At 34.0% G+C, this 26,025-nt stretch overlaps 6 protein-coding genes and 1 pseudogene across 10 annotated transcripts; 5 read left to right on the forward strand and 2 right to left on the reverse strand.

Moving 5' to 3' along the window:
• Window positions 1–331: 331 nt before the first annotated feature.
• On the forward strand, window positions 332–1,116 carry LOC145950951 (indole-3-acetic acid-induced protein ARG7-like). The gene has a single exon (XM_083062957.1). It carries the CDS (start codon window positions 663–665, stop codon window positions 939–941), a length of 279 nt encoding a protein of 92 aa, XP_082919083.1. The 5' UTR covers window positions 332–662; the 3' UTR covers window positions 942–1,116.
• A 2,246-nt stretch (window positions 1,117–3,362) lies between these two features.
• LOC109798485 (auxin-induced protein 6B) lies at window positions 3,363–3,972 on the forward strand. The gene has a single exon (XM_020358802.3). It carries the CDS (start codon window positions 3,562–3,564, stop codon window positions 3,838–3,840), a length of 279 nt encoding a protein of 92 aa, XP_020214391.2. The 5' UTR covers window positions 3,363–3,561; the 3' UTR covers window positions 3,841–3,972.
• A 2,601-nt stretch (window positions 3,973–6,573) lies between these two features.
• Window positions 6,574–7,441, reverse strand: LOC114915912 (auxin-induced protein 15A-like). The gene has a single exon (XM_029271303.2). The coding sequence runs from the start codon at window positions 7,073–7,075 to the stop codon at window positions 6,797–6,799; it is 279 nt and encodes a 92-aa protein (XP_029127136.1). The 5' UTR covers window positions 7,076–7,441; the 3' UTR covers window positions 6,574–6,796.
• A 5,097-nt stretch (window positions 7,442–12,538) lies between these two features.
• On the reverse strand, window positions 12,539–13,434 carry LOC109798948 (auxin-induced protein 15A-like). The gene has a single exon (XM_020359397.3). It carries the CDS (start codon window positions 13,014–13,016, stop codon window positions 12,738–12,740), a length of 279 nt encoding a protein of 92 aa, XP_020214986.1. The 5' UTR covers window positions 13,017–13,434; the 3' UTR covers window positions 12,539–12,737.
• A 4,084-nt stretch (window positions 13,435–17,518) lies between these two features.
• Window positions 17,519–23,087, forward strand: LOC109798946 (retrovirus-related Pol polyprotein from transposon TNT 1-94). Of its 5 annotated transcripts, none has more exons than XM_083062846.1 (5): window positions 17,519–19,802; window positions 19,898–19,958; window positions 20,089–20,742; window positions 21,142–21,486; window positions 21,573–23,087. In XM_083062846.1, exons 2-5 carry the CDS (start codon window positions 19,899–19,901, stop codon window positions 22,065–22,067), a joined length of 1,554 nt encoding a protein of 517 aa, XP_082918972.1. In that variant the 5' UTR covers window positions 17,519–19,802; window position 19,898; the 3' UTR covers window positions 22,068–23,087. The 5 variants fall into 5 exon arrangements, with proteins under 5 accessions (XP_082918972.1, XP_082918969.1, XP_082918970.1 ...); XM_083062843.1 differs by having other exon boundaries at window positions 17,519–18,741; window positions 19,288–19,958; XM_083062844.1 differs by having other exon boundaries at window positions 17,519–18,741; window positions 19,377–19,958.
• LOC109798570 (secreted RxLR effector protein 161 pseudogene) lies at window positions 22,158–22,754 on the forward strand (annotated as a pseudogene).
• Window positions 23,088–24,945: 1,858 nt separating the features above from the next.
• Window positions 24,946–25,739, forward strand: LOC109799057 (auxin-induced protein 10A5). The gene has a single exon (XM_020359545.3). The coding sequence runs from the start codon at window positions 25,228–25,230 to the stop codon at window positions 25,507–25,509; it is 282 nt and encodes a 93-aa protein (XP_020215134.1). The 5' UTR covers window positions 24,946–25,227; the 3' UTR covers window positions 25,510–25,739.
• The last annotated feature ends 286 nt before the right edge of the window (window positions 25,740–26,025 follow it).

The following is a 26,025-nucleotide window of genomic DNA, read 5'->3' on the forward strand; positions in this document are numbered from 1 at the left end:
ATTCTTGTTCATTCATTGTTCACTAACTACTTTAATAATACACATGTAGACATACTTTAGACATATCACGTGTTTCTAAAATAAGATGACAATGATATTGATATACATCTACCGCGTGCCAACTAATTAATATCGCGGTTAGATAAGCAGCCTATATAAACATTGAGGCTTGGGGAGAGTTGGTTGATAGCTCTGAAACAGTGGAGATCAGAAGAGAACCAACATTTTACGCATGATCATGAGAAACTGTATATATGTACGTCAAATTCTAAGCAACACAGCATGAAATATGCATAAATGAAGTTTCGAGTCCCCACCACCCTCAGTAAGTGTTATTCTGACTCAATTAGGCTTTCTTTTTCATAGATACAGAAGGTGGGACTTGCATTATCTACTATAACATACGTTGATTCTTGAGATAAGTTCTCTAAGACAACACCATATGCCATGTCTCTCATTTGGTCCCTTGACTCCTATCTCACATCTCTACTTCACCAATAATTCAAGTAGCCAATGGTTTCTTACATATCCTTTCATCTATATATATTAAAGCATTTAGAACCAACACATATCATTCACATCCTAAAGAGTTCAAAATTCAAACCATATTTTCAAGACTTTTTTAAAGCATTCTCTTATCAAGTCTCTTGATCAATACAACAATGGGTTTTCGTTTTCCTGGTATCAGAAAGGCATTATTTTCTGCCAACCAAGCATCTTCAAGATTGGTGGATGCACCAAAGGGCTACCTTGCAGTCTATGTTGGAGAGAAAATGAAACGGTCCATGATCCCTGTGTCATACTTAAACCAACCTTTATTCCAAGACTTGTTGAGTCGAGCTGAGGAAGAGTTTGGATATGATCATCCCATGGGTGGCCTCACAATTCCTTGCAGCGAAGATGTTTTCCAACATATAACTTCTTGCTTGAGTGGACTATAAATCTCACTTTAGGAGGCTGACATAGATTAGTAGTGACATTTTTGTACAATAGGCTTCTTCTCAACTTGTAAAGATCTCCCTTTCTCAAGAAATACGGAAAAGAATGACCATCAGATTGACAAAATCACTGTCATTTTTTTTATGAGCAATGAGAGTTAATTCAACTTGTCACGTATCTTGTGTGTTTTCTGTTTATTAGTTACAATGTTCCCTTCTCCCTGGATGAGCAAGGATAATTGCAGTAAAAAAACTAAACTTTGTTCTAATAAATTTAAAAGCAAGAACTGAATATGTGATTCCTAACAACGGCAGAGGAAAAGTATTTTAATATTTTTCCCAAGACCAAAGACAAAGTAAAATAATTTATAATAAATATACCAATAAAATAAAAATTGAGGTGCCAAAGCCGAAATCACCCATGAAACTGTTAGGCCATGAGTAATAGAACAACTTTTTGCTAATCAAAGAATCGGTCTACATCAGGAAATCAACATTCTTATTTTTTTTACCATAATTGACAATATCTTCTTTTGCTGATGGGAAATTTGAGGCAAACTATAGTAGTAATAATCCATGTATTGCTGCCTAAGAAAAGGCTAATAATCCACATGATGGGGCTGCTTGTTTGGGATAAGGGAAGAATTAAAGACCCTGGAAAATGATTTTGCAGCGTTGATATATAGAATAGGAAGAAGAACCTAGTTAACAATTACTTTGTGGTGCTGAAAGCAGTAAATAGCTACTTGAGAGACATATATAAAAGAACCAAGTAACAATTGGCTAATACTAAGATTCAATTGAAAACAAAATAAAATTAGCTATCTTTTTATTGAATTTAGTTGAAAATGTAGAGTTAGCAGTTTATTTAAATTAGATGCATTAAGAATTATTTTATTCAAATTAATACATTTTTAGCTAATTTCTTATTTAATAATTGCTTTCTATTATCATAATTTCTTATTTAAAAAATATTTAATTCATGAACCTTTCTCTTTTTCTGCGACATCAGGAAGATAATTGATTTACAAATGAAATAATTCTTGTTTAGTTTTTCCCTTTCCAGGATCAAGAAAAGAATTTTCAATTTTATCATTTATTGATTCTAAACTGAATTCAGCTTGTTAGTGCCTTCGATTTTCAGATTAAGAAATGAGAAGAAAATGTAAGAAAAAGGTTCATGTTCCTATTCAGATGAACATTTTGTACACTTACCCAAGATAACAAAAATAAGGAGAAGAATATTTTCAAGTTTTAAGAAACTCTAACAAAAATGTGTCAAGTATGGTATTACGCTATATATACATCAGTTTCAACTTCATTGGATTAGCACCTATTCAAGCCAGAAATGGTATCACAGAACACAAGGAATTGTGAGACCGGTCATTGGATGGTCATACCCATAATTCTTCCACAGGGTTGGTTCAAGCATGATATCGGGATCACAAATAGGTTCATTTTCTCTCTGAAAGGGTTATTTTATGATATTTATCTGAGAGGATATTTTATGAAGGTTATTACACAAACATACTCCTCTCACAATAGGCCCTCACGGTTTTGCTTATCCTGCTCTCAAACAAGGGACCTAACCTTTCATGCAGCGGTATCGCAGTTTTTTATGGGGGTTATTGGTTGTCACCGAATCCAACCTGCGGCTCTGATACCACTGATGGGGTTATTTCCTCTCAATCATTGAAGTATGCTTGTATTATATAAGTTGTTATTTGTTGTGTTATTTTATCGATGTGGGACTTGTTTGTATCCCAACACTCTCCAACATATACTGCAAGGTAGCCCTTTGGCACATCCTCGCCTTTTGAAGATGCTTGGTTTGCAGCAAAGGATGCCTTTCTGAAACCAGGTAAACGGAAACCCATTTTTGTGTGTGTTGAGACTTGGGATAAAAATGTTGTGAAAAAAGAGTAAATAAGATGCAAGTTTTTGAACTTCAAATGCCTTAGGGTGTGAATAATTTTTGTTGACCTAAATTCTTGCAGCCATGAATATATATAGATGAAAGATTTTGTAAGAAATTGTTGTCTACATGAATGATTGAGGTGGAGGGATATGAGATCATGGGACCAACAGTGAGACAAGGGCATGGTGTTGCCTTGGAGGACTTTCTCAAGGATTACCGTAACATGCTACAGTAATTAATACAGGCCCCTCCTTCTGGTGTGAAGCCACTTGAAATAAAACAGACGTTATCAATTCATTAGCTAGAAATTACTTTCCAGCTGTACTTCAACATTCGGCTGCATTGTCAATCTTGAGAAAGCATGTCCAAAGCATGTTTACAAAATTATGGAATACTAATTACTGGATGAGTAAACGTTTCATTTGGTTACAAGTGGAGGTTTTATGTGAGCCATTATCTGATAAGGTGGGGTTACACACGTCTATACAACATTATCATTGTTAGAGGCATTGAAGACAACACCTCGTGATATCTCATATGCATGCCCTTCATCCTAGAACAATCATTTTCTGCTAATAGGAATCTTTAAAACTATATATAAACTATCCTTTGCCTTCACAAACACCACAATCCATTGGCATCCTCAAGCCTCAACACTTGGGGAAATTTGAGATTGTTCTTCTTCCTTCATACAAACACAAAAAAATGGGTTTCCGTTTTGCTGCTATTCGACGGGCATCATTCACAGCCAGCAAAGCAGCTTCAAAATCAGTAGAAGTCCCAAAGGGCTATCTTGCAGTGTATGTTGGAGAGAAACAGAAGCGGTTTATGATTCCCATATCATACTTGAATCAACCTTCATTCCAAGACTTACTGGGTCAAGCTGAGGAAGAGTTTGGATATGATCATCCCATGGGTGGCCTCACAATTCCCTGCAGTGAAGATATCTTCCAACATATAACTTCTCACTTGAATGGACAATAAATCTCATGCTGTAGGACACTGACAAAGATTAGCAGAGAAATTTTGTACAATAGACATCTCTACTTGTAATGACTGTTACAAACTTTTGAGTAATGACAATAAATTCAATTACTAAGTGTCTATGTTTATTAATTACAACGTTTACTTCACTTTGCAATTAGAACCTCGTAGTCAGTTTTAGGAGGTTGAAAAAACTTTATTGTTCTCATGAATTCCACAGCATAACAGCCCACATGCTTCACAATCCGGACAGAGATAATAGTATTTTGCTGGGACCTAAGAGAAGCATCAATTTAATCATTTAAGACGTGATTGAAAAATTTTAAAGTTTTTTATGCATAGTTAAAATTACAATTCATGGCCCCAGTCATATATGCACGAGGTGCTGCCCCTACCATGAAATTGCATATTCATTTGATGTATGGCTAAGTTTATATATACCTGTAGATTCTCTTATTTTTTCACTGAAAGATTTATCAATAAGCCATGTGTTAAAATTACCAAAATCTGATGATCTGTACATTTCACTATTTCAGTGCTAATAATGCTGTACAGCTGAAGGCCAATCACAGTTCCTCTAAAGATTTTCTCATTGCTTAACAAGCACAGTGACCAAAATGGAAAATATTAATATAAAAAATAAAAAAGGAAAATGTTGACCACTAACTTGGAGACGGTTATTTGCAAATATAAGAGTCATTCACCTGTGGCAATATTTGCATCCAGGAATGGAAGTAGAAGTTTATAGTGATTTTTTCATCCCTGTTGTTAATGACAGTCAAGATAAAGGGAAAATGAAAGAGGGTTACATCACTTACAACAATGTTTCAATCTCCAATTAAATTGTATGTCGCGTTGTACTTTCCGTACCCTTCACAAGGACGAGTGGTGCAAGTTGTTATAATAATAAAGTCTTGCATTGATTTTGACTGGAGACAATATTGTGGCGAGCATCCATTGAATAGAATTATAGCTCCTATCAGACAGCTAATATGCAGATAATTATATCAACAGTGTTAGTCAATTCTTTTAGCTGTCATACAGCCATTGTAACAATGCATACTTTATTATGACCAATCCATAAAGTGACCAAGAGATATGTGTGAGAAAGTGAAAATGTGTGATGTGTAGAACATTTCTTGAACACAAGAAGCAGCACATTACATTGGTTAAATAATAATTAAATTTCTTGCTGTACAAATCTCTTCCATTTTTAAGCAATAACTGTGTTTGTGACTCTTCTATGTACCAAGTAGGTCGTTAACTCTAAAATCTTTAGTAATTATTGATAAATCACCAATTAGACAACACCACATGGTTCGTGAAACCTTGTCTCTCACATAGTCAATTAACCATTCAATTTTGTAAAGAAGATTGTCCACACAGACGCTATATATACTCGTTATTCGCTCTCAACTAAAGCATCAAGCTTAAAATATTTGTTTGACATACAAGTTCTTCGAGATCACTTTATAGTTGTGTGTGGAGTAACGAACAAGAAAGAGAAACCATGGGTTTTCGTTTACTTGGTGTCAGAAGAGCAAGACAAGCAGCATCGAAGGGTGAGGAGGTCCCAAAAGGGTATCTTGCAGTGTATGTTGGAGAAATAATGAAGCGGTTCATAATTCCAATTGGATACTTGAACCAACCTTCATTTCAGGACTTGTTAGGCAAAGCAGAAGAAGAATTTGGATACCATCTTCCTATGGGTGGTCTTGCAATTCCTTGCAGAGAAGAAGTCTTCTTAAGTATCATGTCAGTTATCTCTTGAATAGTTCTGAACAAAGATGCTGACATAGATTATTATTTAGTTCAAACAAACAATTTTGTAGACTTTTTTCCCTTTGCTTTCATGCAAACATGGAAAATGTAAAGCAACAAAAGTTATTAGTTTCATTGATTAGTTTATTGAAAGATCTTTTGTTGAGGAATTTATATATATATGCACACTCATGGTGTTTGAGGAATTGTTTTGTTGTTGCATACAACCATACCATTCACCAATTGCCTTTTCTTTTTTGTTGCAACACTGTTAACTGTTAAGGCTTTCACTTCGTCACGTTTATTCGTCCCACTAGTTCAGTCTTCTTGATTTTTCATGGCATGGTCTGATTCTTCTAAAGGACTATCACAGTCACACAGCCTAAGGGTCTAACCTTGTATGTTGAAACCCATCCTCTCTCCTCTGGGTTCCGTTCAAATTTAGAAGCTCAAGCTCCTTTCTTCTTCGGGTCCAGATTAAGTTGTGATTTATCAAATGTCTTCTTCTGTCATTGAATACTAATGTTTTTTGTAAAGTATACATGTCATGCAAAAAGGTGTGACATGTTCAATTATAAGTCAATAAACTATAAGTGCAAAAATTAGTTATGCTAAAAAAGATCATTCGATTTTAAACATCAATTATTATATAGTCCAAGCAGAGAGTAGCTCTGCTGGCTAATTCGTAAGTTTCCCAGATATCAAAATAATGTGAAATTACACTGAAATTAGTTTAAAACACTAGACCATTGAATTTTAAATCATTGGTCGATGCTCTATCTAATTATGAAAGGTCTTTTATTTCAGTTTAGGTTTTCAGAGTCCAGCCATAAAATATAGCAACATATCATGTGCATGAGCAGCAAGACTCCTACGTAACAATCCATATAGGCTGGATTTATGGATGACCCCGTTGAATCATTAGATTTAACATTAGCTTCTGGAAATGAAGTAAAAAAAATGAAGAGCATATGAATAACAGTTGCCGTCTGTATATTAAAATTTTCTGCAGAAAAAACTGCATATATACGCATTCATTGAAATTTGACCAAAAAAACAAAGAAAAATCTAATATCTTTACTAACAACTATTACTTAGATGGCATTTTTCACTTTCAAAAGATGGATTAAAAAAAAAAATTTGTCTTCTGTACACTCTGTCTCAACTAATCTATGTCAGTCTCCTTGAATATGATTTATTGCCCACTCAAACGAGAAATGAGGTCAAAGAAAGCATCTTCCCAGCAAGGAATTGTGAGACCACCCATTGGATGATCATACCCAAATTCTTCTTCAACTTGGCTTAGTAGTTCTTGAAATAAAGGTTGATTCAAGTATGAAACAGGAATCACAAACCGCTTCATTTTCTCTCCAACATACACTGCAAGATAACCTTTAGGGACTTCCACAGCCTTAGAAGCTGCTTTGGTTACAGCAAAAGACGACCTTCTAATACCAGGTAATCGGAAGCCCATTGTTTGAGTTGCAATGTGACAAGAACTAGTAATGAATACAAGGGTTTGTATACACAAAAAATCTTTGAATTCTTATTTTCTGTGACTTGTGTTGCTTAAGAATGTCATGACAAGTATATACAGATAAGTAGATATAACAATTCTCTAATGAATTGAATGATTGGTTGGCAATTGATGCTTGATGGGGCCTAATGACAGACAAGGTCCAATGAGATGTTGCATGGTACTGTCTATGGTACTATCTTCACGGTGTTGATCAAGGATTACTCGAGATTTGAGAATTCATGCCAACCTGGTTGCCCCTTCAAAAAGAGACTTTACAGCCAATAAACTAATAAATGCATATCCAATATGATGGCCTTTGATCTTATGTTCCATATAGGCTCACAACATATCATCACGTATATTCCGAGGGTCATGATATTTTCTGTTTTACTAAACAATCAGCACTAGAACATGGATTATTTATTAGTTGTTTCTTGGGCAGAAAATCATGGATTATTACTATTGTTGTATTGCCCCAACATTCACAACAATAGAAGAAGGAATTGCAAGTTTGGTGAACAGAAAATAAGAACTCAGATCTACACAGTTTCAATGAATAGTAAATAGATGTTCTATTATCATGCTTATTATTTCTCCCTTTCCAATTTATTTCTGTTTATTAAATTTACTTTGCATTTGGATCTCTGGATTCCTAGTCCAGCTGTATAAATATTTTGGAGTGATAATCTATTTATTTATTTATAATATAAAAGACATTGTCATGTCAGCAAAAATGTTGATATGTCATTTTATAATCTTTTCCTATTTCTAATATATATCTTCATTCATGTAAACTTAACCACAAATCCACTTTTGAAATCCTAGCTACAAATCTCCTTTCAAAAATATAGCATCTCTTGCGCCCACCAAATAGATTGAAAGCCCCATTATTGTGGTTGAGTGTAAACCTAACATATCGACTATATATGTTCATCCTCCTCTCCTCCATTGCCTCCTCCAAGGCAACACTAACATCCTCCTTTACCTTTGACCTTGTGGTCCATGCCAAGATCACGCTTAAGCTCGCTTACCCTTTGTCTATTCTCTTGTGTCGACATCCTCTTCATCATCACCACGACCTACTCACCATGCTCCGACAGTTGTTCTCTCACCACCTCTACTGTCCCTTGCCACCCCCTCACCCCTTTCATGCCCATTCTCTAAATCTATTAAAATGACTAATACCGATTAGTTGTTAATGTATTTTTTGACGTTAGCTATTTTTTGGGAAATCTATATTTTTATTCCTTTTGTTTTTTATTATTTATTTGGTTACAAATTAAAAACAGTAGTTGAATAATAATGATAATATGTATGGATTCTATAGTTAAATTATTTTTGTAGTGTATTTCAAATGTTGTAATTAGGGCATTCTCAAATCTTGATTATTATCGTAAATTATTAGTGAACTGTATGTAATTAGGATATTTTCAATTATGTTTGAGAATGTATTGTATTTAATATGATGATGATTTGATATATGTTTTTAGATTTGCATAATTTGTTAAAAATGATGCTAAAAATTATATAATGTGTCATCCTTTATCTCATTTTTCATCTCCATGTAATTAGTACATTATTCTTCCGACACAATGTGCACGTAGAAATTAAAATTAAAGGATCAAATGAATTATCATTATAATTATATCAAAACCTTCATAACGATGTCATATTTACAATTAGTGTTAATTATTAGTATTCACCCTATGAATTAAATATTAGATAGAGGAAAAAAATTAAGGGTTGTTTGATTTCATAAAAAAAACTTATTTTTAGTTTCTATTTTCATTTTCAAGTTTTAAAATTTAGAAAACAATTTAATTTCTCAATATCTAATTTTAGAAAATGAAAATATTCAAACATATTTGGTTTAACTATTTTCCAAGAAAATCATATAATATCTTTTAATAAAGTTTACAATTTTTAAAATAAATAATAATATATTTTCTTCATATATAATTGACTGTCAAAAAAGATAATATAAAATAATTGAAAAATACCAATATATATCATAATGAAAACGATTATAGATGGTCGTATCTCATATTCATATTATAATATTTATGATTCTGATTGTTATATATATATATATATATATATATATATATATATATATATATATATATTGTGTATCTTTTATTTAACTTTATATTCTTTTAGTTTTAGAATCTTACATAGCAAATATTTTTTATTTAATTTTATTTTAACCTTTTTATCAAACAATTGACCTATTAGAGTAATTAATTTTACATCATATTGGAATAAGTTAAAATTGGAAAGAAAAAAAAAATCTGTGGAGCATGGCTTAAACAGAAGAAGAAGAAAAATAGAGAGAGATTTGGGGTCTCATGCACTACATCTATTAATGGTAAAAAAAAAATGAGAAAACAACTTTACAGACCAAAAAATATCTATGCAAATAATCTACATGATATAAACTAATTAAAAAGTTCTAAAAAAAAATAGACCAACGAGAGCACACAAAACACAAGTAAAATTGTTTCTTTACAATAGTCAATATCTAGTTTATGACATAAATATTGAGTACCACAAAATAAGAACAAAAAAAAATGATAGAAAAGAAAATTACACCGCTCTTTACCCTAAAATTCACTCTTTAAAATAAGAAAATATTACTACCAAAAGTAAATTCTCAAAGTAGATAAAGAAATGAAGAAAGGTTTGGGGATGATATTTGAGAGGAACAACTAAGCTTTATTTATAGCTTTAATGAGGTTCAAGTGTGAAGTTTTCACCGACTTCTACTTTTAGCAATAAATATTAGTTAGCCATAATTGTTACGGATATGTAGATCTGATGGGGTTATTTTTATGGTATTTGTCTGAGAGGATATTTTATGAAATATTTTTAGCCATAATTGTTATTATTTTATCGATGTGAGACTTGTTTGAATCCCAACAATCCTCCTCTCAAACAAGGGACCTAACCTTTCATGCAGCGGAATCTGTCTTTATATAGCACATTATATTTTATGAGTTATGAGGGGTTATAGGGTTATTGGTTGTCACCGAATCCAACCTGCGGCTCTGATACCACTGATGGAGTTATTTTTATGGTATTTGTCAGAGAGGATATTTTATGAGTTATTTTTATAAGGTTATTACACAAACATACTCCACAATGATGAGATATTGTCCGCTTTGAGCCTTAGCCCTCACGGTTTTGCTTTTGGTCATCACCCAAAAGACCTCTCCACCGAATCCAACCAGGCTCTGATACCACTGATGGGGTTATTTTTATGAGGCTCTGATACCACTGATGGGGTTATTTTTATGGTATTTGTCTGAGAGGATATTTTATGAATTATTTTTATAATTTTATTACAAACTGATGAGGTTATTTTTATGGTATTTGTCTGAGAGGATATTTTATGAATTATTTTTATAAGGTTATTATACAAACATACTCCACAATGATGAGATATTGTCCACTTTGGGCCTTAGCCCTCACGGTTTTGCTTTTGGTCATTACCCAAAAGGCCTCTCAATCATTGAAGTATGTTTGTATTATATAAGTTGTTATTTCTTGTGTTATTTTAATGCAACAGAATCTGTCTTTATATAGCACATTAGGGTTATTTTATGGTACTTGTCTGAGAAAATATTTTATGAATTATTTTTATAAGGTTATTACACAAACATACTCCACAATGATGAGATATTGTCCGCTTTGGGACTTAGCCCTCACGGTTTTGCTTTTGGTCATTACCCAAAAGGCCTCTCAATCATTGAAGTATGTTATGTTTGTATTATATAAGTTGTTATTTCTTGTGTTATTTTATCGATGTGGGACTTGTTTGTATCCCAACACAAACATACTCCACAATGATGAGATATTGTCCGCTTTGGGCCTTAGCCCTCACGATTTTGCTTTTGGTCATCACCCAAAAGGCCTCTCAATCATTGAAGTATGTTTGTATTATATAAGTTGTTATTTGTTGTATTATTTTATCGATGTGGGACTTGTTTGAATCCCAACAAGATCTTTGTTTTGCTTTAAGATGACTTTTTCCTTATTTGGTTTCAAGGCTTCAAACTCATACTTCTTGATTGTAAGTTCGTAGTTTAATTTTATCTAAAATACAAAAGTTAGAAAAGCATTGGTTCTTTGACTTCTACAAATATAGGGTTATAGATAATAAGCCACACCATACCTTACCATATCATACCATACATCAATGGCACAAGAGAAAGCTAATGCTATATGAGTATGCCAGTGTTATTCAAGGGAAAAAGTAAAGCTTAATGCCAAATCTTTGTTATTTGCACCTGCCTTAACAAGGAAAGTGCCTCATAGTCAGGGACGAATCTACGTTCTACACAGTGGAGCACTTGCCCCCACTACTATTAATATTTAACACATACATAATTTTTTATCTAAAAAATAATATATTTTAAAAAATAAAAATTATATTATAATATATATAAAATACATATATATATATATATATATATTAAATTATCATATATATAAAATATAGATTTGAAGAAGATGTTTATTTATTTGATATCTGTCAAACTTTTAAAGGAAATTAATTCTCTTATGTAATAAAGAATATAATATATATATATATATATATATATATATATATATATATATCTTAATACTCACATATATAATGTAATATATTAAAAAAATTAATTTTTTATAAAATAAAATTTGCAGTATGCATGTTTACCTTTTGTGTTTTCTATTTATTGTATACGTTGATTAAAAAAATCAAAATAAAAAAATTGAAAGATTTATGTTCCATTTAAAATTATCATCATAAAATATATTTTAAAATAAATTATCATCTAAAAATATATATTAGATATTAAAAACAAGTTTATATCATAAATAAATTAAACTTGATTTTTATAAAATTTAACATATTTATTTTTATATTTTAATAGTGTTAAATTATTATAAAGTAGGTCTTTAGGAATGTAATTCTAACTAAATATTTAAAAAATGTCTATGATAGATAAATAAGTCATACTTATGATATATATTTTTAAAGAAAGTTAGGTTTAAACCTACTAAATTATGATAAAATTTAATCTAACCTAATTTATTTTCATTTTTAATTGTAATCGTAGATATAAAAACTTGTAAAAAATAATTATGATATATATTTATGCCTTTAAAATTATATATAAAATTTTTAATACTACAAATACATGAATAAGTATTATCCCCACTATTTAAAAAATTTGGATCTGTCACTACTCATAGTCATGGGTGATTTCGGCCTTGGCACATCAAAATTTTAATTTCACATGTACTTCTAAATATATTTCAACTTTGTCCCAAATAAATTGAACTTTGTCTTTGGTCTTAGGAAAAATTACTTTTGCTCTACCGTTGTTAGGAATCAACCTTGCTCGTACAGGGAGAAGCGAATACTGTAACTAATAAACAAAAACACAGAGATGTGCTTAAGCAAATTAATTCATTCTCATTAAACAAAAAAGAATGATATACTTTGATTTTGTCAACTGATGATTTTTCTTGTCGCTATTTCTCTAGAAAGGGAGATCCTTACAAGTTGAGAAGATGCCTATTATACAAAAATGTCACAACTAATCTATGTCAGCTTCTTAAAGTGTGAGATTTAGTGTCTATTCAAGCAAGAAGTTATATGTTGGAAGACATCTTCACTGCAAGGAATTGTGAGGCCACCCATGGGATGATCATATCCAAACTCTTCCTCAGCTCGACTCAACAAGTCTTGGAATAGAGGTTGGTTCAAGTATGACACAGGGATCATGAACCGCTTCATTTTCTCTCCAACATAGACTGCAAGGTATCCCTTTGGTGCATCTACTGCTTTTGAAGATGCTTGATTGGCTGCAAATAATGCCTTTTTGATTCCAAGTAAACGAAAACCCATTGTTTTATTGATTGTGTTTAGAGACTTGAGAAGAGAATGGTATTTGAAAAGTATTGAAAATAAGCTTTAAAATTTTGAATGCTTTAGGATGTGAATGATTTGTGTTGGTCCTAAATGCTTGCAGCCATGAATATATATAGATAAAAGGATATGTAAGAAACCATTGGCTACTTGAATTATTTGTGAAGTAAGGATATGAGATAGGAGTCAAGGGACCAAATGAGGGACAAGGCATATGGTGTTGTCTTAGAGGACTTACTTAAGAATCAACGTAACATGTTACACTTATTGAGGGTGGTGGGGACTGGAAACTTCATTTATGCAAATTCCATGCTGTGTTGCTTAGAATTTGACGTACATAGAAAATGTGGTTCATATACAGTGTCTCATGATCATGCGTATAATGTTGGTTCTCTTCTTATCTCTACTGTTTCAGAGCTATCAACCAACTCTCCCCAAGCCTCAATGTTTATAGGCTGCTTATCTAACCGTGATATTAATTAGTTGATACACGGTACATGTATATCAATATCATTGTCATCTTATTTTAGAAACACGTGAGATGTCTAAAGTATGTCTACATGTGTATTATTAAAGTAGTTAGCGAACAATGAATGAACAAGAATTAGGTTTCACCTTTGCTGATGTATTTAATTTCAAGTGGGTAAATCTGTTGGTCATTATCTCAGAAGGTGGGGACGGGGAACGTGGAGGGTATGGTATGCACCTAATTTATCTTCCTAATCCTTGAAAGAGAACTCTAAGACAATACCATGTGATCCCTAGTCCCTACAAGACCCCATCATAGCCCTGTCAAAAATAAGTCATGGCATAATTGGATTGCAGTTGCAGACTAGCAACTATATACACACTATTTCTTGTGTTCTCAAGCAACACAAGTCATTTGCATCCTGAAGCATCAGAATTCAAATATTTCTTTGACATCACTCAGTATATTTTTTGTTTGAGGAACGACAAAAAACAATGGGTTTCCGCATAGGTATTATTAGACAGGCATCATTTTCCGCTGCCAAAGCAACTCGCACGGGACTTGAAGTCCCAAAAGGCTATCTTGCAGTCTATGTTGGAGATAAGATGAGACGGTTTGTGATTCCGGTATCATACTTAAACCAACCTTCATTTCAACAATTACTAAGTCAAGCTGAAGAAGAGTTTGGATATGATCATCCAACGGGTGGTCTTACAATTCCATGCAATGAGGATGAGTTTCTAAGCCTCACTTCTCGCTTGAATGAGCTATAAATCATTTTAATGGAGACTGAGTTAGACTAGATGAGCCAAATTTGTATAGAAGGCAGCTTCTTTTATTGTACAGATTACTCATTGTCTTTTCTTGTATAATTCTATTGATAGTTGAAACATCAAACATGTTCCCTGAATGAGAATACAACACAAGGCATTGTTTAAACACTTTCTCTTTGGCCAAATCTTAACCAGTCGATAATGATTTATATAAGGGTATCAGAAAATATTAGGGATAAGTGCAGTAATTCTATTGGAGATATTGACAACTTTATGATGGTTGTTACTGCTGCACTACAGTAATTTCAATATATGTCCTTGAGCGCGTACGTACAAAGTACCCACTACACATTTATCCTGAAACAGCTTTAGCCACTTATTGCGATAACTTTTGATAATTTGTGGGTCATTCAGTTCCTGCTTTAAGCATCACATAGGAACTTTCTCTAGTTAATTTAGTACTCCCTCCTGTTCTTTTATCTCCGCAAAATCATCATATCATTTTTCAAGGGTCACCAATTTTCCAGTTTTCCTAAACAAGCAGCACCAGCCCATTGCACATGGATTATTTGTTGTTTCTTGGGAAGAAAAACATGGATTATTACTATTATTGTATTGCCCCAAAATTCACAACAGCAATATAAAAAGGAATTGCAAATTTTGGTAAACAGAAAATAAGAACTTTAATCAACACAGTTTCAATGAAATGTGAATAGTAAACCGTTGTTTTATTATCCATGGCCCAATATTTCTCCCTTTCCAATTTATTTCTGTTTATTTAAATTAAATTGAGAATTTAGATCTCTAGCTTCCAAGTCCCTATATAAGTATTTTGAGATGATAATTTACGATACAAATATTAGTCAGTTATAATTTTTACACACATCTAACCTATTGTTTTGATTTAAGGCAACTTTTTATTTAGTTGGTTTGAAGACAACCTATGATTCTTGCATTTTGTAAGGTCATAGTTTCATTTTATCTAAAGGAAAAGTTATAGAGACGTATTGGTTCTTTGACTTATACAGATATAGGATTTTAGATAATAAGCTATACCATACGTCAATCGTATAAGAGAAAGCTTTTTCTATGGAGTAGGCCAGTGTTATTCAAGGGAAAATGTACCTTGATGTTAAACAAGACATCCATGATCCATTGTTATTTTGTACCTGCCTATAGGTAGAGAAGGTGCCTCGTGTGATTTTGGCCTTGGCACCTCAAAATTTTAATTTCCTATCTATACTTAATAAAATTTATTTTAACGTTTTTTCCTAAACAAATTATGTTTCTATTTGGTCCTAGGAAAAATACTTTTTTCCCTACCCTTGCCAGTTGTTTGTTAGGAATCACATGTTCTGTTCCTGCTTCTAAATTTATCGGAAGTCAGATAATGTCTAGTTTTTTTTCCAGCAATCAACCTTTGCTCATGCAGAGAGAAGAGAATATTGTAACTAATAAATGGAAAACAAAGAGGACATGATTGGGCAATTGAATTTGTTCTCACTAAGCAAAATAAAAATGATATACTGCAATTTTGTCAACTGATGATTTTTCTTGTCCCTAATTCTCAAGAAATGGAGATCTTTACAAGTTGAAAAGATGCCTATTCTACAAAAATGTCACAACTAATCTATGTCAGCCTCCTAAAGTGTGAGATTTAGTGTCCAGTCATGTTAGAAGTTATATGCTGGAAGACATCTTCGCTGCAAGGAATTGTAAGGCCACCCATGGGATGATCATATCCAAACCCTTCCTCAGCTCGATTCAACAAGTCTTGGAATAGAGGTTGGTTCAAATAGGACACAGGGATCATGAACCGCTTCATTTTCTCTCCAACATATATACTGCAAGGTATCCCTTTGGCACATCCACTGCTTTTGAAGATGCTTGATTGGTTGCAAATAATGCCTTTCTGATACCAGGTAAACGAAAACCCATTGTTGTATTGATTGTTTTGAGAGACTTGAGACGAGAAAGGTTTAAGGAAAGTTTTGAAAATAGGCGTTTGAATTTTGAATGCTCTAGGATGTGAATGATTTGTGTTGGTCCTAATGCTTGCAGGGCATGAATATATATAGATAAAAGGATATGTAAGAAACCATTGGCTACTTGAGATATTGGTGAAGTCGGGATACTAGATAGGAGTCAAGGGACCAAATGAGAGACAAGTCATATGGTGTTGTCTTAGATGACTTATCTTAAGAATCAACGTAACATGTTATAGTGGATAATGCAAGTCTCACCTTCTGTGCCTATGAAAAAGAAGGCCTAATTGGGTCTGGTTGACACTTGTTGAGAGTGGTGGGGATCAGAAACTTCATTTATGCAAATTTCATGCTATGTTGCTTAGAATTTGACGTACATAAAAATGTGGTTCTATATAGTGCATCATGATCATGCATACAATGTTGGTTTTCTTCTTATCTTCACTGTTTCTGAGTTATCAACCAGTTCAGCTCCAGCCTCAATATTTATAGGTTGCTTTTGTAACCCTGATATTAATTAGTTGGTACACGGTAGATGTATATCAATATCATTGCCATCTTATTTTAAAAACATGTGAGATGTCTACATGTATGGACAAGAATTATGTTTCACCTTTACTAATGTATTTAATTTCAAGAGGGTAAACGTGTTGGCCATTATTTCAGAAGGTGGGGTACGGCATGCTCCTCAATTTATCTTCCTAATCCTTGAAAGTGATGTCAAAGACAATTCCATGTGATCCCTTGTCTCTTAGTACACCCTTTCATGGCCCTGTAAAAGTCATTCTTGCTGGCATGAAATTGGATTGCAATTGCAGCCTGCCCATACGCAACTATATATATTATACGCTATTTCTTGCATCCTCAAGCAACACAAGTCATTTGCATCCTGAAGCATCAGAATTCAAATATTTCTTTCACATACAAGTTCTTTGACATCACTCGGTATATTATTTGATTGTGGAGCGACAAAAACAATGGGTTTCCGCATAGCAGGTATTATTAGACAGGCATCATTTTCTGCCACCAAAGCAACTCGCAAGGGACTTGAAGTCCCAAAAGGCTATCTTGCGGTCTATGTTGGAGATAAGATGAGACGGTTTGTGATTCCAGTATCATACTTGAACCAACCTTCATTTCAACAATTACTAATTCAAGCTGAAGAAGAGTTTGGATATGATCATCCAATGGGCGGTCTCACAATTCCATGCAATGAGGATGAGTTTCTAAACCTCACATCTAGCTTGAATGAGCTGTAAATCGTGCTATTATGGGGACTCCAATAGATTAGTTGAGGAAAATTTGTACAGAAGGAACTTTCTTTTATGTGAATATTTTCCCTACTATTTTTTCCTTGGATAATCCAAGTGAAGCTGGAAATTTTGACTTGAATGAGAATTAGCTATTTCCAAAAACACTGCTTTTACCAATTGAGTTAGAATATATACTGCTTTATCCTTATCTAATTTCAGTTTATACACATCAGGTTTTCATCTTTTAATAGGGATTAACTTCGTCCCCTAATATGAAATCTTACTCCATGAACCTAGGATCAACTTGTACAAGAGTGGTTAACCCACTTCCTGAAATGAATGGCCAATAGAGCAACTACTTGCTATCAAAGGAGATATGATCTAGTAAAACCTAATGTTTGTTTGTGCATTGATTATAATTCCATACTTCCGTACGCTTTAGACATGTCACATGTTTTCTTTTCTATTGATAACGTGGCTTAATGCAATTTATAGCTGCCGATCGCCAGCTAGCATCTACTTAAGGAGATAAATTATGTAGCAGTTGACACTGAAATATCAGTGTTACTGTGTTAGTAGGGCACAGGAGAACTTGGACATTAACAGTACTAGACTACTAAGTACTAATCAATGTAACCTTAAAATTTAATTTATATTAAATTGTAAAATGGAGAGTTATCAATCTGAATTTGATACATTAAAAATCCCCATTTTCTAAGGGTCTTAATTATTCCATTTTCTTATACAAGAAGCAGCGTAACGTGGATTATTAGTTGTTTCTTGAGTGAGCAGTAATAGAAGATATTGCCAAATTTAGTGGAAAGATCCACCCGGATTCAATTATTACCCAATTGTTGTTCTTGTTAATATATATATAATGTAATTTATTACTGTTTTAATAGGAAATCTTCTATAATCTCTCATTTTCTTGTATAATTACTGTAATCTCTAACCTTCTTGTAAAAGCATATATCTTGCTGTCTATTTAGAAAAATGAGGCCGCAGAAGGTAAATGAATTATTCAAAACAAAAGCTCTTGTCATACTATAAAATGTTTTCTGGTCTCTTGATATTTTGACATGATATCAAAGCCACAACTTTGAACCGTGGTCAACTCTTGTGTTTGGTCCATAGAAGACGTTATTCTTGTCTTGTGATCTTGTGGGTGTCTTCATGACTTATCTTCCTGGGTGATCTAGAGCGAGCAAAGTGATTTGCAATCAGGTTTTGTTTCAAAGTCTGTGCCTTCTATTTGTGCATTTTCCTAGGTTTCTGGTTTTGTTGTTGTGTTCAATTGTTGATCCTTATTACTCTATCATGTCTTATGATAAGTCTGATTCCTTTCTTGTTCGTTTTAATGAAAAAAATTATTTTGCTTGGGAGTTTCAATTCAAATTATTTGTCAAAGAGAAAGATTTATGGGGTCATATTGATGGAAAAACACCAACACTACAAGTCCAGAGGACTTGGCAAAATGGGAAATCAAAGATGCTCAAATCATGATCTAGATACTTAGCTCAATTGAGCCTCACTTTATTCTTAATCTGAGGCCTTATAAAACTGCTAAGGAAATGTGGGATTATTTGAAAATAGTTTATAATCAAGAAAACACAGCTAGGAGGTTTTAATTGGAGTATGAGATGGCTAATTTCACACAAGGGAGTCTCTCAACTGAGGAATATTTTTCTGGTTTTCAAAATCTTTGGGTCGAATATTCAAACATTATTTATGTTGGTATCTCTGACGAAGCCCTCTCTGCTGTCCAAAAAGTGCATGAACTAGCAAGAGAGACCAATTCTTAATGAAGCTACGCTCTGACTTTGAAGTCACTCATTCTAATTTGATGAACTGTGACCCAGTACCAGCTTTGGATGCTTGCTTGACTGAACTTCTTCGAGAGGAACAACGCATAGCAACTCAAGCAGCCATGGAACACAAAACCAATTCTTGTGCTCCTGTTAATGTGGCCTATGCAGCACAAGGAAGAAATAAGAGCAGAGATATGTGTTCTGTCCAATGCTACAGTTGTAAAGGATTTGGTCATATTGCAAAGGATTGCTCACAAAAATTTTGTAACTACTGCAAGCAGCAAGGGCATATCATCACAGCCTATCCGATTCGACATGAAAGAAAGCAAGGAGTTGCTTATCATGCCTCTGTTGGTGCCTCTAGTTCTACTACATTGCCTGTTTCAACTTCTGTTCCTACACCTCCTGCAAACACACTTACTCCTGAAATGGTACAACAGATGATTCTTTCTGCATTTTCTACCTTTGGACTCTTAGGTAATCCTAATTTTTCTTCTAAACCTTGGTACCTTAATTCTGAAGCTTCTAACCATATGACCAATTCTTTTGTGTCTCTTTCCAATGTGCAAAAGTATGATGGAAATCAGAAAACTCACACAGTTGATGGCAACTCTTTGCCTATCAGTGCTATTGGTGATATTTCCCCTTCCTTGACTGATGTTTTTGTGTCTCCTATAGTCTTTCCACAAATCTTATTTTTGTTGGCCAATTGGTTGATCATGATTATAATATTCAATTTTCTTGTTCTGGTTGTGTTGTGCAGGATCCAGTGTCCGAGAAGATAATCCTGAAGGGACCTAAAGTGGGACGAATCTTTCCGCTACACTTATCTTCTTCCAAAATTTGTCCTACCTTTCCTTTACTTTCTCTAGTCTGTATTGATGATAGACAAATAAATAAAATGTGGCATAATCGTTTAGGGCACCCAAATTCTCATGTACTTAGTACCTTGTTAAAATCTGGTTCATTGGGCAATAAAGATTTTTCTGTTCCTTTTGATTGTACTACATGCAAACTTGGCAAAAGTAAAGTTTTACCCTTTCCAAATAATGCATCTCGTGCAACCCATTGTTTTGACATTATTCATAGCGATGTTTGGGGGATTTCACCTGTTGTTTCTCATGCATGTTATAAGTATTTTGTCACTTTCATAGATGACTACAGTCGATTTACTTGGATATACTTTCTTCGGTCTAAGGTAGAAGTTTTCTCTGTTTTTCAACGTTTTTTCGCACTTCTTGAAACTCAATTCTCTGCCCACATAAATATCTTAAGATCTGATTCTGGAGGAGAATATATGTCTCATGAATTTCAAAGTTTTCTTCAAAATCAAGGGATCATATCTCAGCGTTCTTGTCCATCCACATCGCAACAAAATGGTGTTGCTAAAAGAAAGAATTGTCATCTTCTTGATGTAGTAAGAACCTTTTGCTTGAATCATCTATTCCTCCTCGCTTTTGGTGAGAAGCACTTTCTATTGTTGTTCATTTAATAAATCGGTTACCTTCTCCAACATTACAAAATGTTTCTCCTTTTTTTAAGTTGTTTGGGCATTCTCCTTCATACTATGATCTTCATATTTTTGGTTGTGTTTGTTTTGTGCATATTCCTGCTCATGATAACAAATTTACTGTCCAATCTGTTAAGTGTGCTTTTCTATGATATGCTATTACTCAAAAAGGGTATGTTTGTTATGATCCACAGTCCCGTCGTATTAGAATTTCCAGGAATGTTGTTTTCTTTGAAAATCCATATTTCTTTCCATCGTTTATTGAACCACCATCTTCCTCTTTATCTCTTATGCCACACTTTTCAGATTCTTCAACAACTATGGAACAGTTCAAGCCTGGTTTTGTGTATGAAAGACGTCGTCAAATTGATCCTGGTTCTCTTCATGATTCTGCCTCGGCACTATATCCTGTCACTCCTGTCATACCTCATCGTCAATCCACTCGACCATCTAAACCCCCTGACTAGTATGGTTTTTATACACCTGTATCTCTATCAACTACCTTGTCTTCTATTTGCATTCCATCTTTTTACACACAGGCTATGGAACATGAATGTTGGAAACAAGCAATCCAAGAAGAACTGCAAGCACTTCAAGAAAATTACACTTGGGACATTGTTCCTTTTCCTCCCACGGTCAAACCTATTGGAAGTAAATGGGTTTTCTCTATAAAGCTTTGTTCTGATGGCTCTTTGGATTGCTACAAAGCTTGATTAGTCGCCCTTGGTAATAAACAGGAATATGGGGTTGATTATGAGGAGACATTTGCTCCTGTTGCCAAGATGACTACAATTCAGACCATCCTAGCCATTGCTGCTTCTAAATCTTGGCCACTGCATCAAATGGATGTGAAGAATGCTTTTCTTCATGGTGATCTAAAAGAAGAAATCTACATGAAGCTTCCCTCTGGTATGACTACTTCCTCTCTTAATAATGTTTGTAAACTACGTCGTTCTCTATATGGGCTTAAACGGGCTCCTCGGACTTGGTTTGAGAAGTTTCGTATTACGCTTCTTAATCCCTCCTTCACACAAAGTCAATATGATTATTCTCTTTTCTTCCACAAGTCTCCCACGGGTATAGTTCTCATCTTGGTTTATGTGGATGATCTAATTATTACGAGAACTGATAATGGGTTGATTACTAAGCTTCAAGCAGTGTTACATGCAACATTCCGCATGAAAGATCTTGGCCAACTCACATATTTTTTGGGATTGGAAGTACATCATTGATCCAATGGCATATATTTAAACCAACATAAGTACATCCAAGATTTGATCACTTTGGTTGGTTTAGAAGGAACTACTTCAGTTGATACTCCTATGGAAGCAAATGTCAAATACAGGAAAGATGAAGGGGATCTTTTTGCTGATCCAACTATCTATTGGCGTTTGGTAAGAAGTCTTATCTACCTAACGACAACTCGACCTGACATTTCATATGCTATTCACCAAGTTAGCTGGTTTATGTCTTCTTGTCGACATCTTCATTTTGCTGCTATTTGTCACATTATCCGCTATATTATAGGGTCCCCTACACGTGGGTTATTCTTTCCTAGAGGCTCACCCTTACAACTTTTGGCATATAGTGATGCTGATTGGGCAGGGTGTCCAGATACTCGTCAGTCTACTACAGGTTGGTGTATGTTTCTCGACAGTGCCTTCATTTCTTGGAAATGTAAGAAGCAGGATCATTATGTTTCTAAATCTTCTACTGAGGCTGAATATCGTTCAATGTCTTCTACTTGTTCTGAAATTGTGTGGCTACGTAGTCTTTTAGAGGAGCTTGGATTTCACAACCTGACTCTACCCCTCTTCATGCTGATAATACAAGTGCTATTCAAATTGCTGCAAATCCCGTGTTCCACCAACGTACCAAACATATCGAGGTTGATTGCCACTATATCAGGGAAGCCTTGACCAGTAAAGTCATCTTTCTTCCTTACATCTCCACAAATCTTCAAGTGGCTAATATCTTTACTAAAACTATGACTAGACAGCGCCATCAGTTTCTCGTTGGCAAATTATTGCTGGTTGACTTACCAGCATCAATTTGAGGGGATGTTAATATATATTTAATGTAATTTATTACTATTTTAATAGGAAATCTCCTATAATCTTTCCCTTTCTTGTATAACTCCCGTAATCTCTCACCTTCTTGTAAAAGCATATATCTTGCTGTCTATTTAAGAAAGAGAGGTCGCAGAAGGCAAATGAATTATTCAAAACAAAAGCTCTTATCATACTGTAAAATGTTTTCTGGTCTCTTGGTATTTTGACAGTTCTACAATCCATGGCCTATACTTTCTCCCTTTCCAACTTATTTCTATTTGCTAACTTCAAACAGAGATCTTGGATCTCTGATATTTAAAATTACTGACTCCATTATCCAACTGTATAAGATGACACATTATAATATAAATATTAGTCAATTGTTAAGGAACTAGATTTATTGTTTAGCTGTTAAGGCAGCTTTTATTATGGGTGGTGTAAAAGCTTTAACCCTATGCTTCTTGTATTATAAGATCATAGACTCATTTATATAACAAACGAAAGTCAGAAAAGCATTGGTTCACATAAACCATATCTCAATGGTATGACAGAAGGATTTTGCTATAGAAGTAGAGTGGTGTTTTTCAAAGCAAAAATGAAACATTGGTGTCAGACCCATTGTTATTGCTCACCATCCATATCAAGGAAGTTGCACCTCGTGTGATCAGACGTTGGCACCCCAAAATTTAAATTTCGAAGTGCATGTTGTGAATATTTAATAATAAAAAAATTTTAACTTTGCGCCAAATAAATTAATCTTTCTCCCTGATCCTAGTAAATATGTTTTTGCTCTTCCCTTACTATGAATCAAGTGTTCTGTTCACGCCTTGAAATTTATCAGGACAACCATGTCTGGTTTTTCTTATAGGATGAAGTGAACGTTGTTAAAGTAACTAATAAACAGAAAACACATAGAAGCTGCTTGAGTAGTTGAATTCATTGTCATTAAAAAAAAATGGAACAAACTTGTCATTCTAATGGTCTTTTCTTTTCTCTCATCTTTCAAAAGGGGGAATATCTTTACAAATAGAGAAGATGCCTCTTGTACAAAATTTCTCTACAAATCTATGGGTCTTGTACAGTACAAAATTATAGCCTATTCAAGTGTGAAGTTATGTTTTGGAAGACATCTTCACTGCAAGGAATTGTAAGACCACCCATGGGATGATCATATCCAAACTCTTCCTCAGCTTGTCTCAACAAGTCTTGGAACGAAGGATGGGTCAAGCATGATATGGGGATCACAAACCGCTTCATTTTCTCTCCAACGTAGACTGCAAGATAGCCCTTTGGCACCTCCACGGCTTTTGAAGATGCTTGGTTTGCTGCAAATGATGCCCTTTTGATACTGGGTAAACGAAAACCCATAGTTGTATTGTATGTGCTGAGACTTGATTAGAAAATGGTCTAAAAGGACTTGAAAGTTCAGGCTCGTGAATTTAGAATGCTTCAGGATGTGAATGATTTGTGTTGGTTCTAAAATGCTTGCAACCATGAATATATATATATATATATATATAGAGAGAGAGAGAGAGAGAGATAAAAGGATATGTAATAAGGCTACTTGAATTATTGGTGAAGGAGGGCTTATGAGTTAGGAGTCATGGGATCAACTGAGAGACAAGGGCATATGGTAATGTCTTTGAGCACTCTCCCATCAACCAACGTAACATGCTATGGTAGATAATAAAAAGCACCAATCTATGTAAAATAAAATCTTATAGGATGATGTTGATACTTATTTGGGGTGGAGGGGACCTCAAACTTCATGTTAGCAGGTTCACATGGTGTTGCTTAAAATTTGACGTACACAAAATTGTGGATGGTAGATATACCAATAGCATGGTTTACAGTTTGCTTACTCTCTGATATTAGTTGGTGAATGGTAGATAAATCAATAGCATTGTCATTTATCTAAAGAAACACGTGATATGTCTATATCATGTCGATCATTTGAAATAGCTATGGCATAATGAATGATTCGGAATGGGCAAGCATTAGGTTTCACCTGTAAATCTGTTGGCCATTATCTCAGAACTGTCCGAAGGTGGTGGGGTATTTGTTCCAATTTAACTTCCTAATCCTTGAAAGAGATCTCTAAGACAATACCATGTGATCCCTTGCCCCTCAATCTACTCCATTGTAGACTCGTAGCCCTGCCAAAAACCATTCATTTGGTATTGGATTGCAGAGGCCATTGGCAACTATATATACAATATTTCTTGGGTACACAAGCAACACAAATCATTGCATTCCTCAAGTATCAGAATTCAGATATTTCTTTCTTATACGTGTCCTTTGACATCAATATATTATTTGTTGTGTGGAGCAATAGAAAACAATGGGTTTCCGCATAGCAGGTATTATTGGACTGACATCATTTTCTACAACCCAAGCTGCTTGCAAAGGGGTTGAAGTACCAAAAGGATATCTTGCAGTCTATGTTCGAGATAAGATGAGGCGGTTTGTGATTCCAGTATCATACTTGAATCAACCTTCATTTCAAGAATTACTAAGTCAAGCAGAAGAAGAATTTGGATATGATCATCCAACTGGTGATCTCACAATTCCATGCCAGGAGGATGAGTTCCTAAGCGTTACCTCTCACTTGAATGAGCTGTAAATCATGTTAATGGAGACAGATAGATTAGATGAGGCAAATTTGTACAGAAGGCACTTTATTTTATTGTAAAGATTTTCCATTTTGTTCTCTTGAATAATTCCGTTGGAAGTTGAAACCTGCTGCTTAAATGATAGTGCAACACAAGACATTGTGTTTAAACACTTTGCTTTAGCTGAATCTCAATAAATTCTAATATATACAACAGTATCATCATCAAATTTCAGTCGATATATATCATGCTTTCACTTTTAGCAGGAATTAAGTGCACTGATTTTATTGAAGATATTTACCAATCTGAGTATTTCAATATCCATCCTTGAGCTGAACAAGGAAAACACAACAGAACACATTTTTTCTTAAACAGATTTTGCCACTTCTTGCTAGTTTTTCAATATGTGGCGCACTCAGTTCCTTACTTCCTGCTCCCAGCATCACAGAATAATTTTCTCAAGTTAATTTGGTGCTCCTTCCAATGCTATTATCCCTGCAAAATCATTCTTCATTTCCCAAGGCCAT

This window comes from Cajanus cajan, chromosome 8, assembly GCF_000230855.2.
Source record: "Cajanus cajan strain Asha chromosome 8, NIPB_CcT2T_4, whole genome shotgun sequence".
Taxonomy (NCBI): domain Eukaryota; kingdom Viridiplantae; phylum Streptophyta; class Magnoliopsida; order Fabales; family Fabaceae; genus Cajanus; species Cajanus cajan.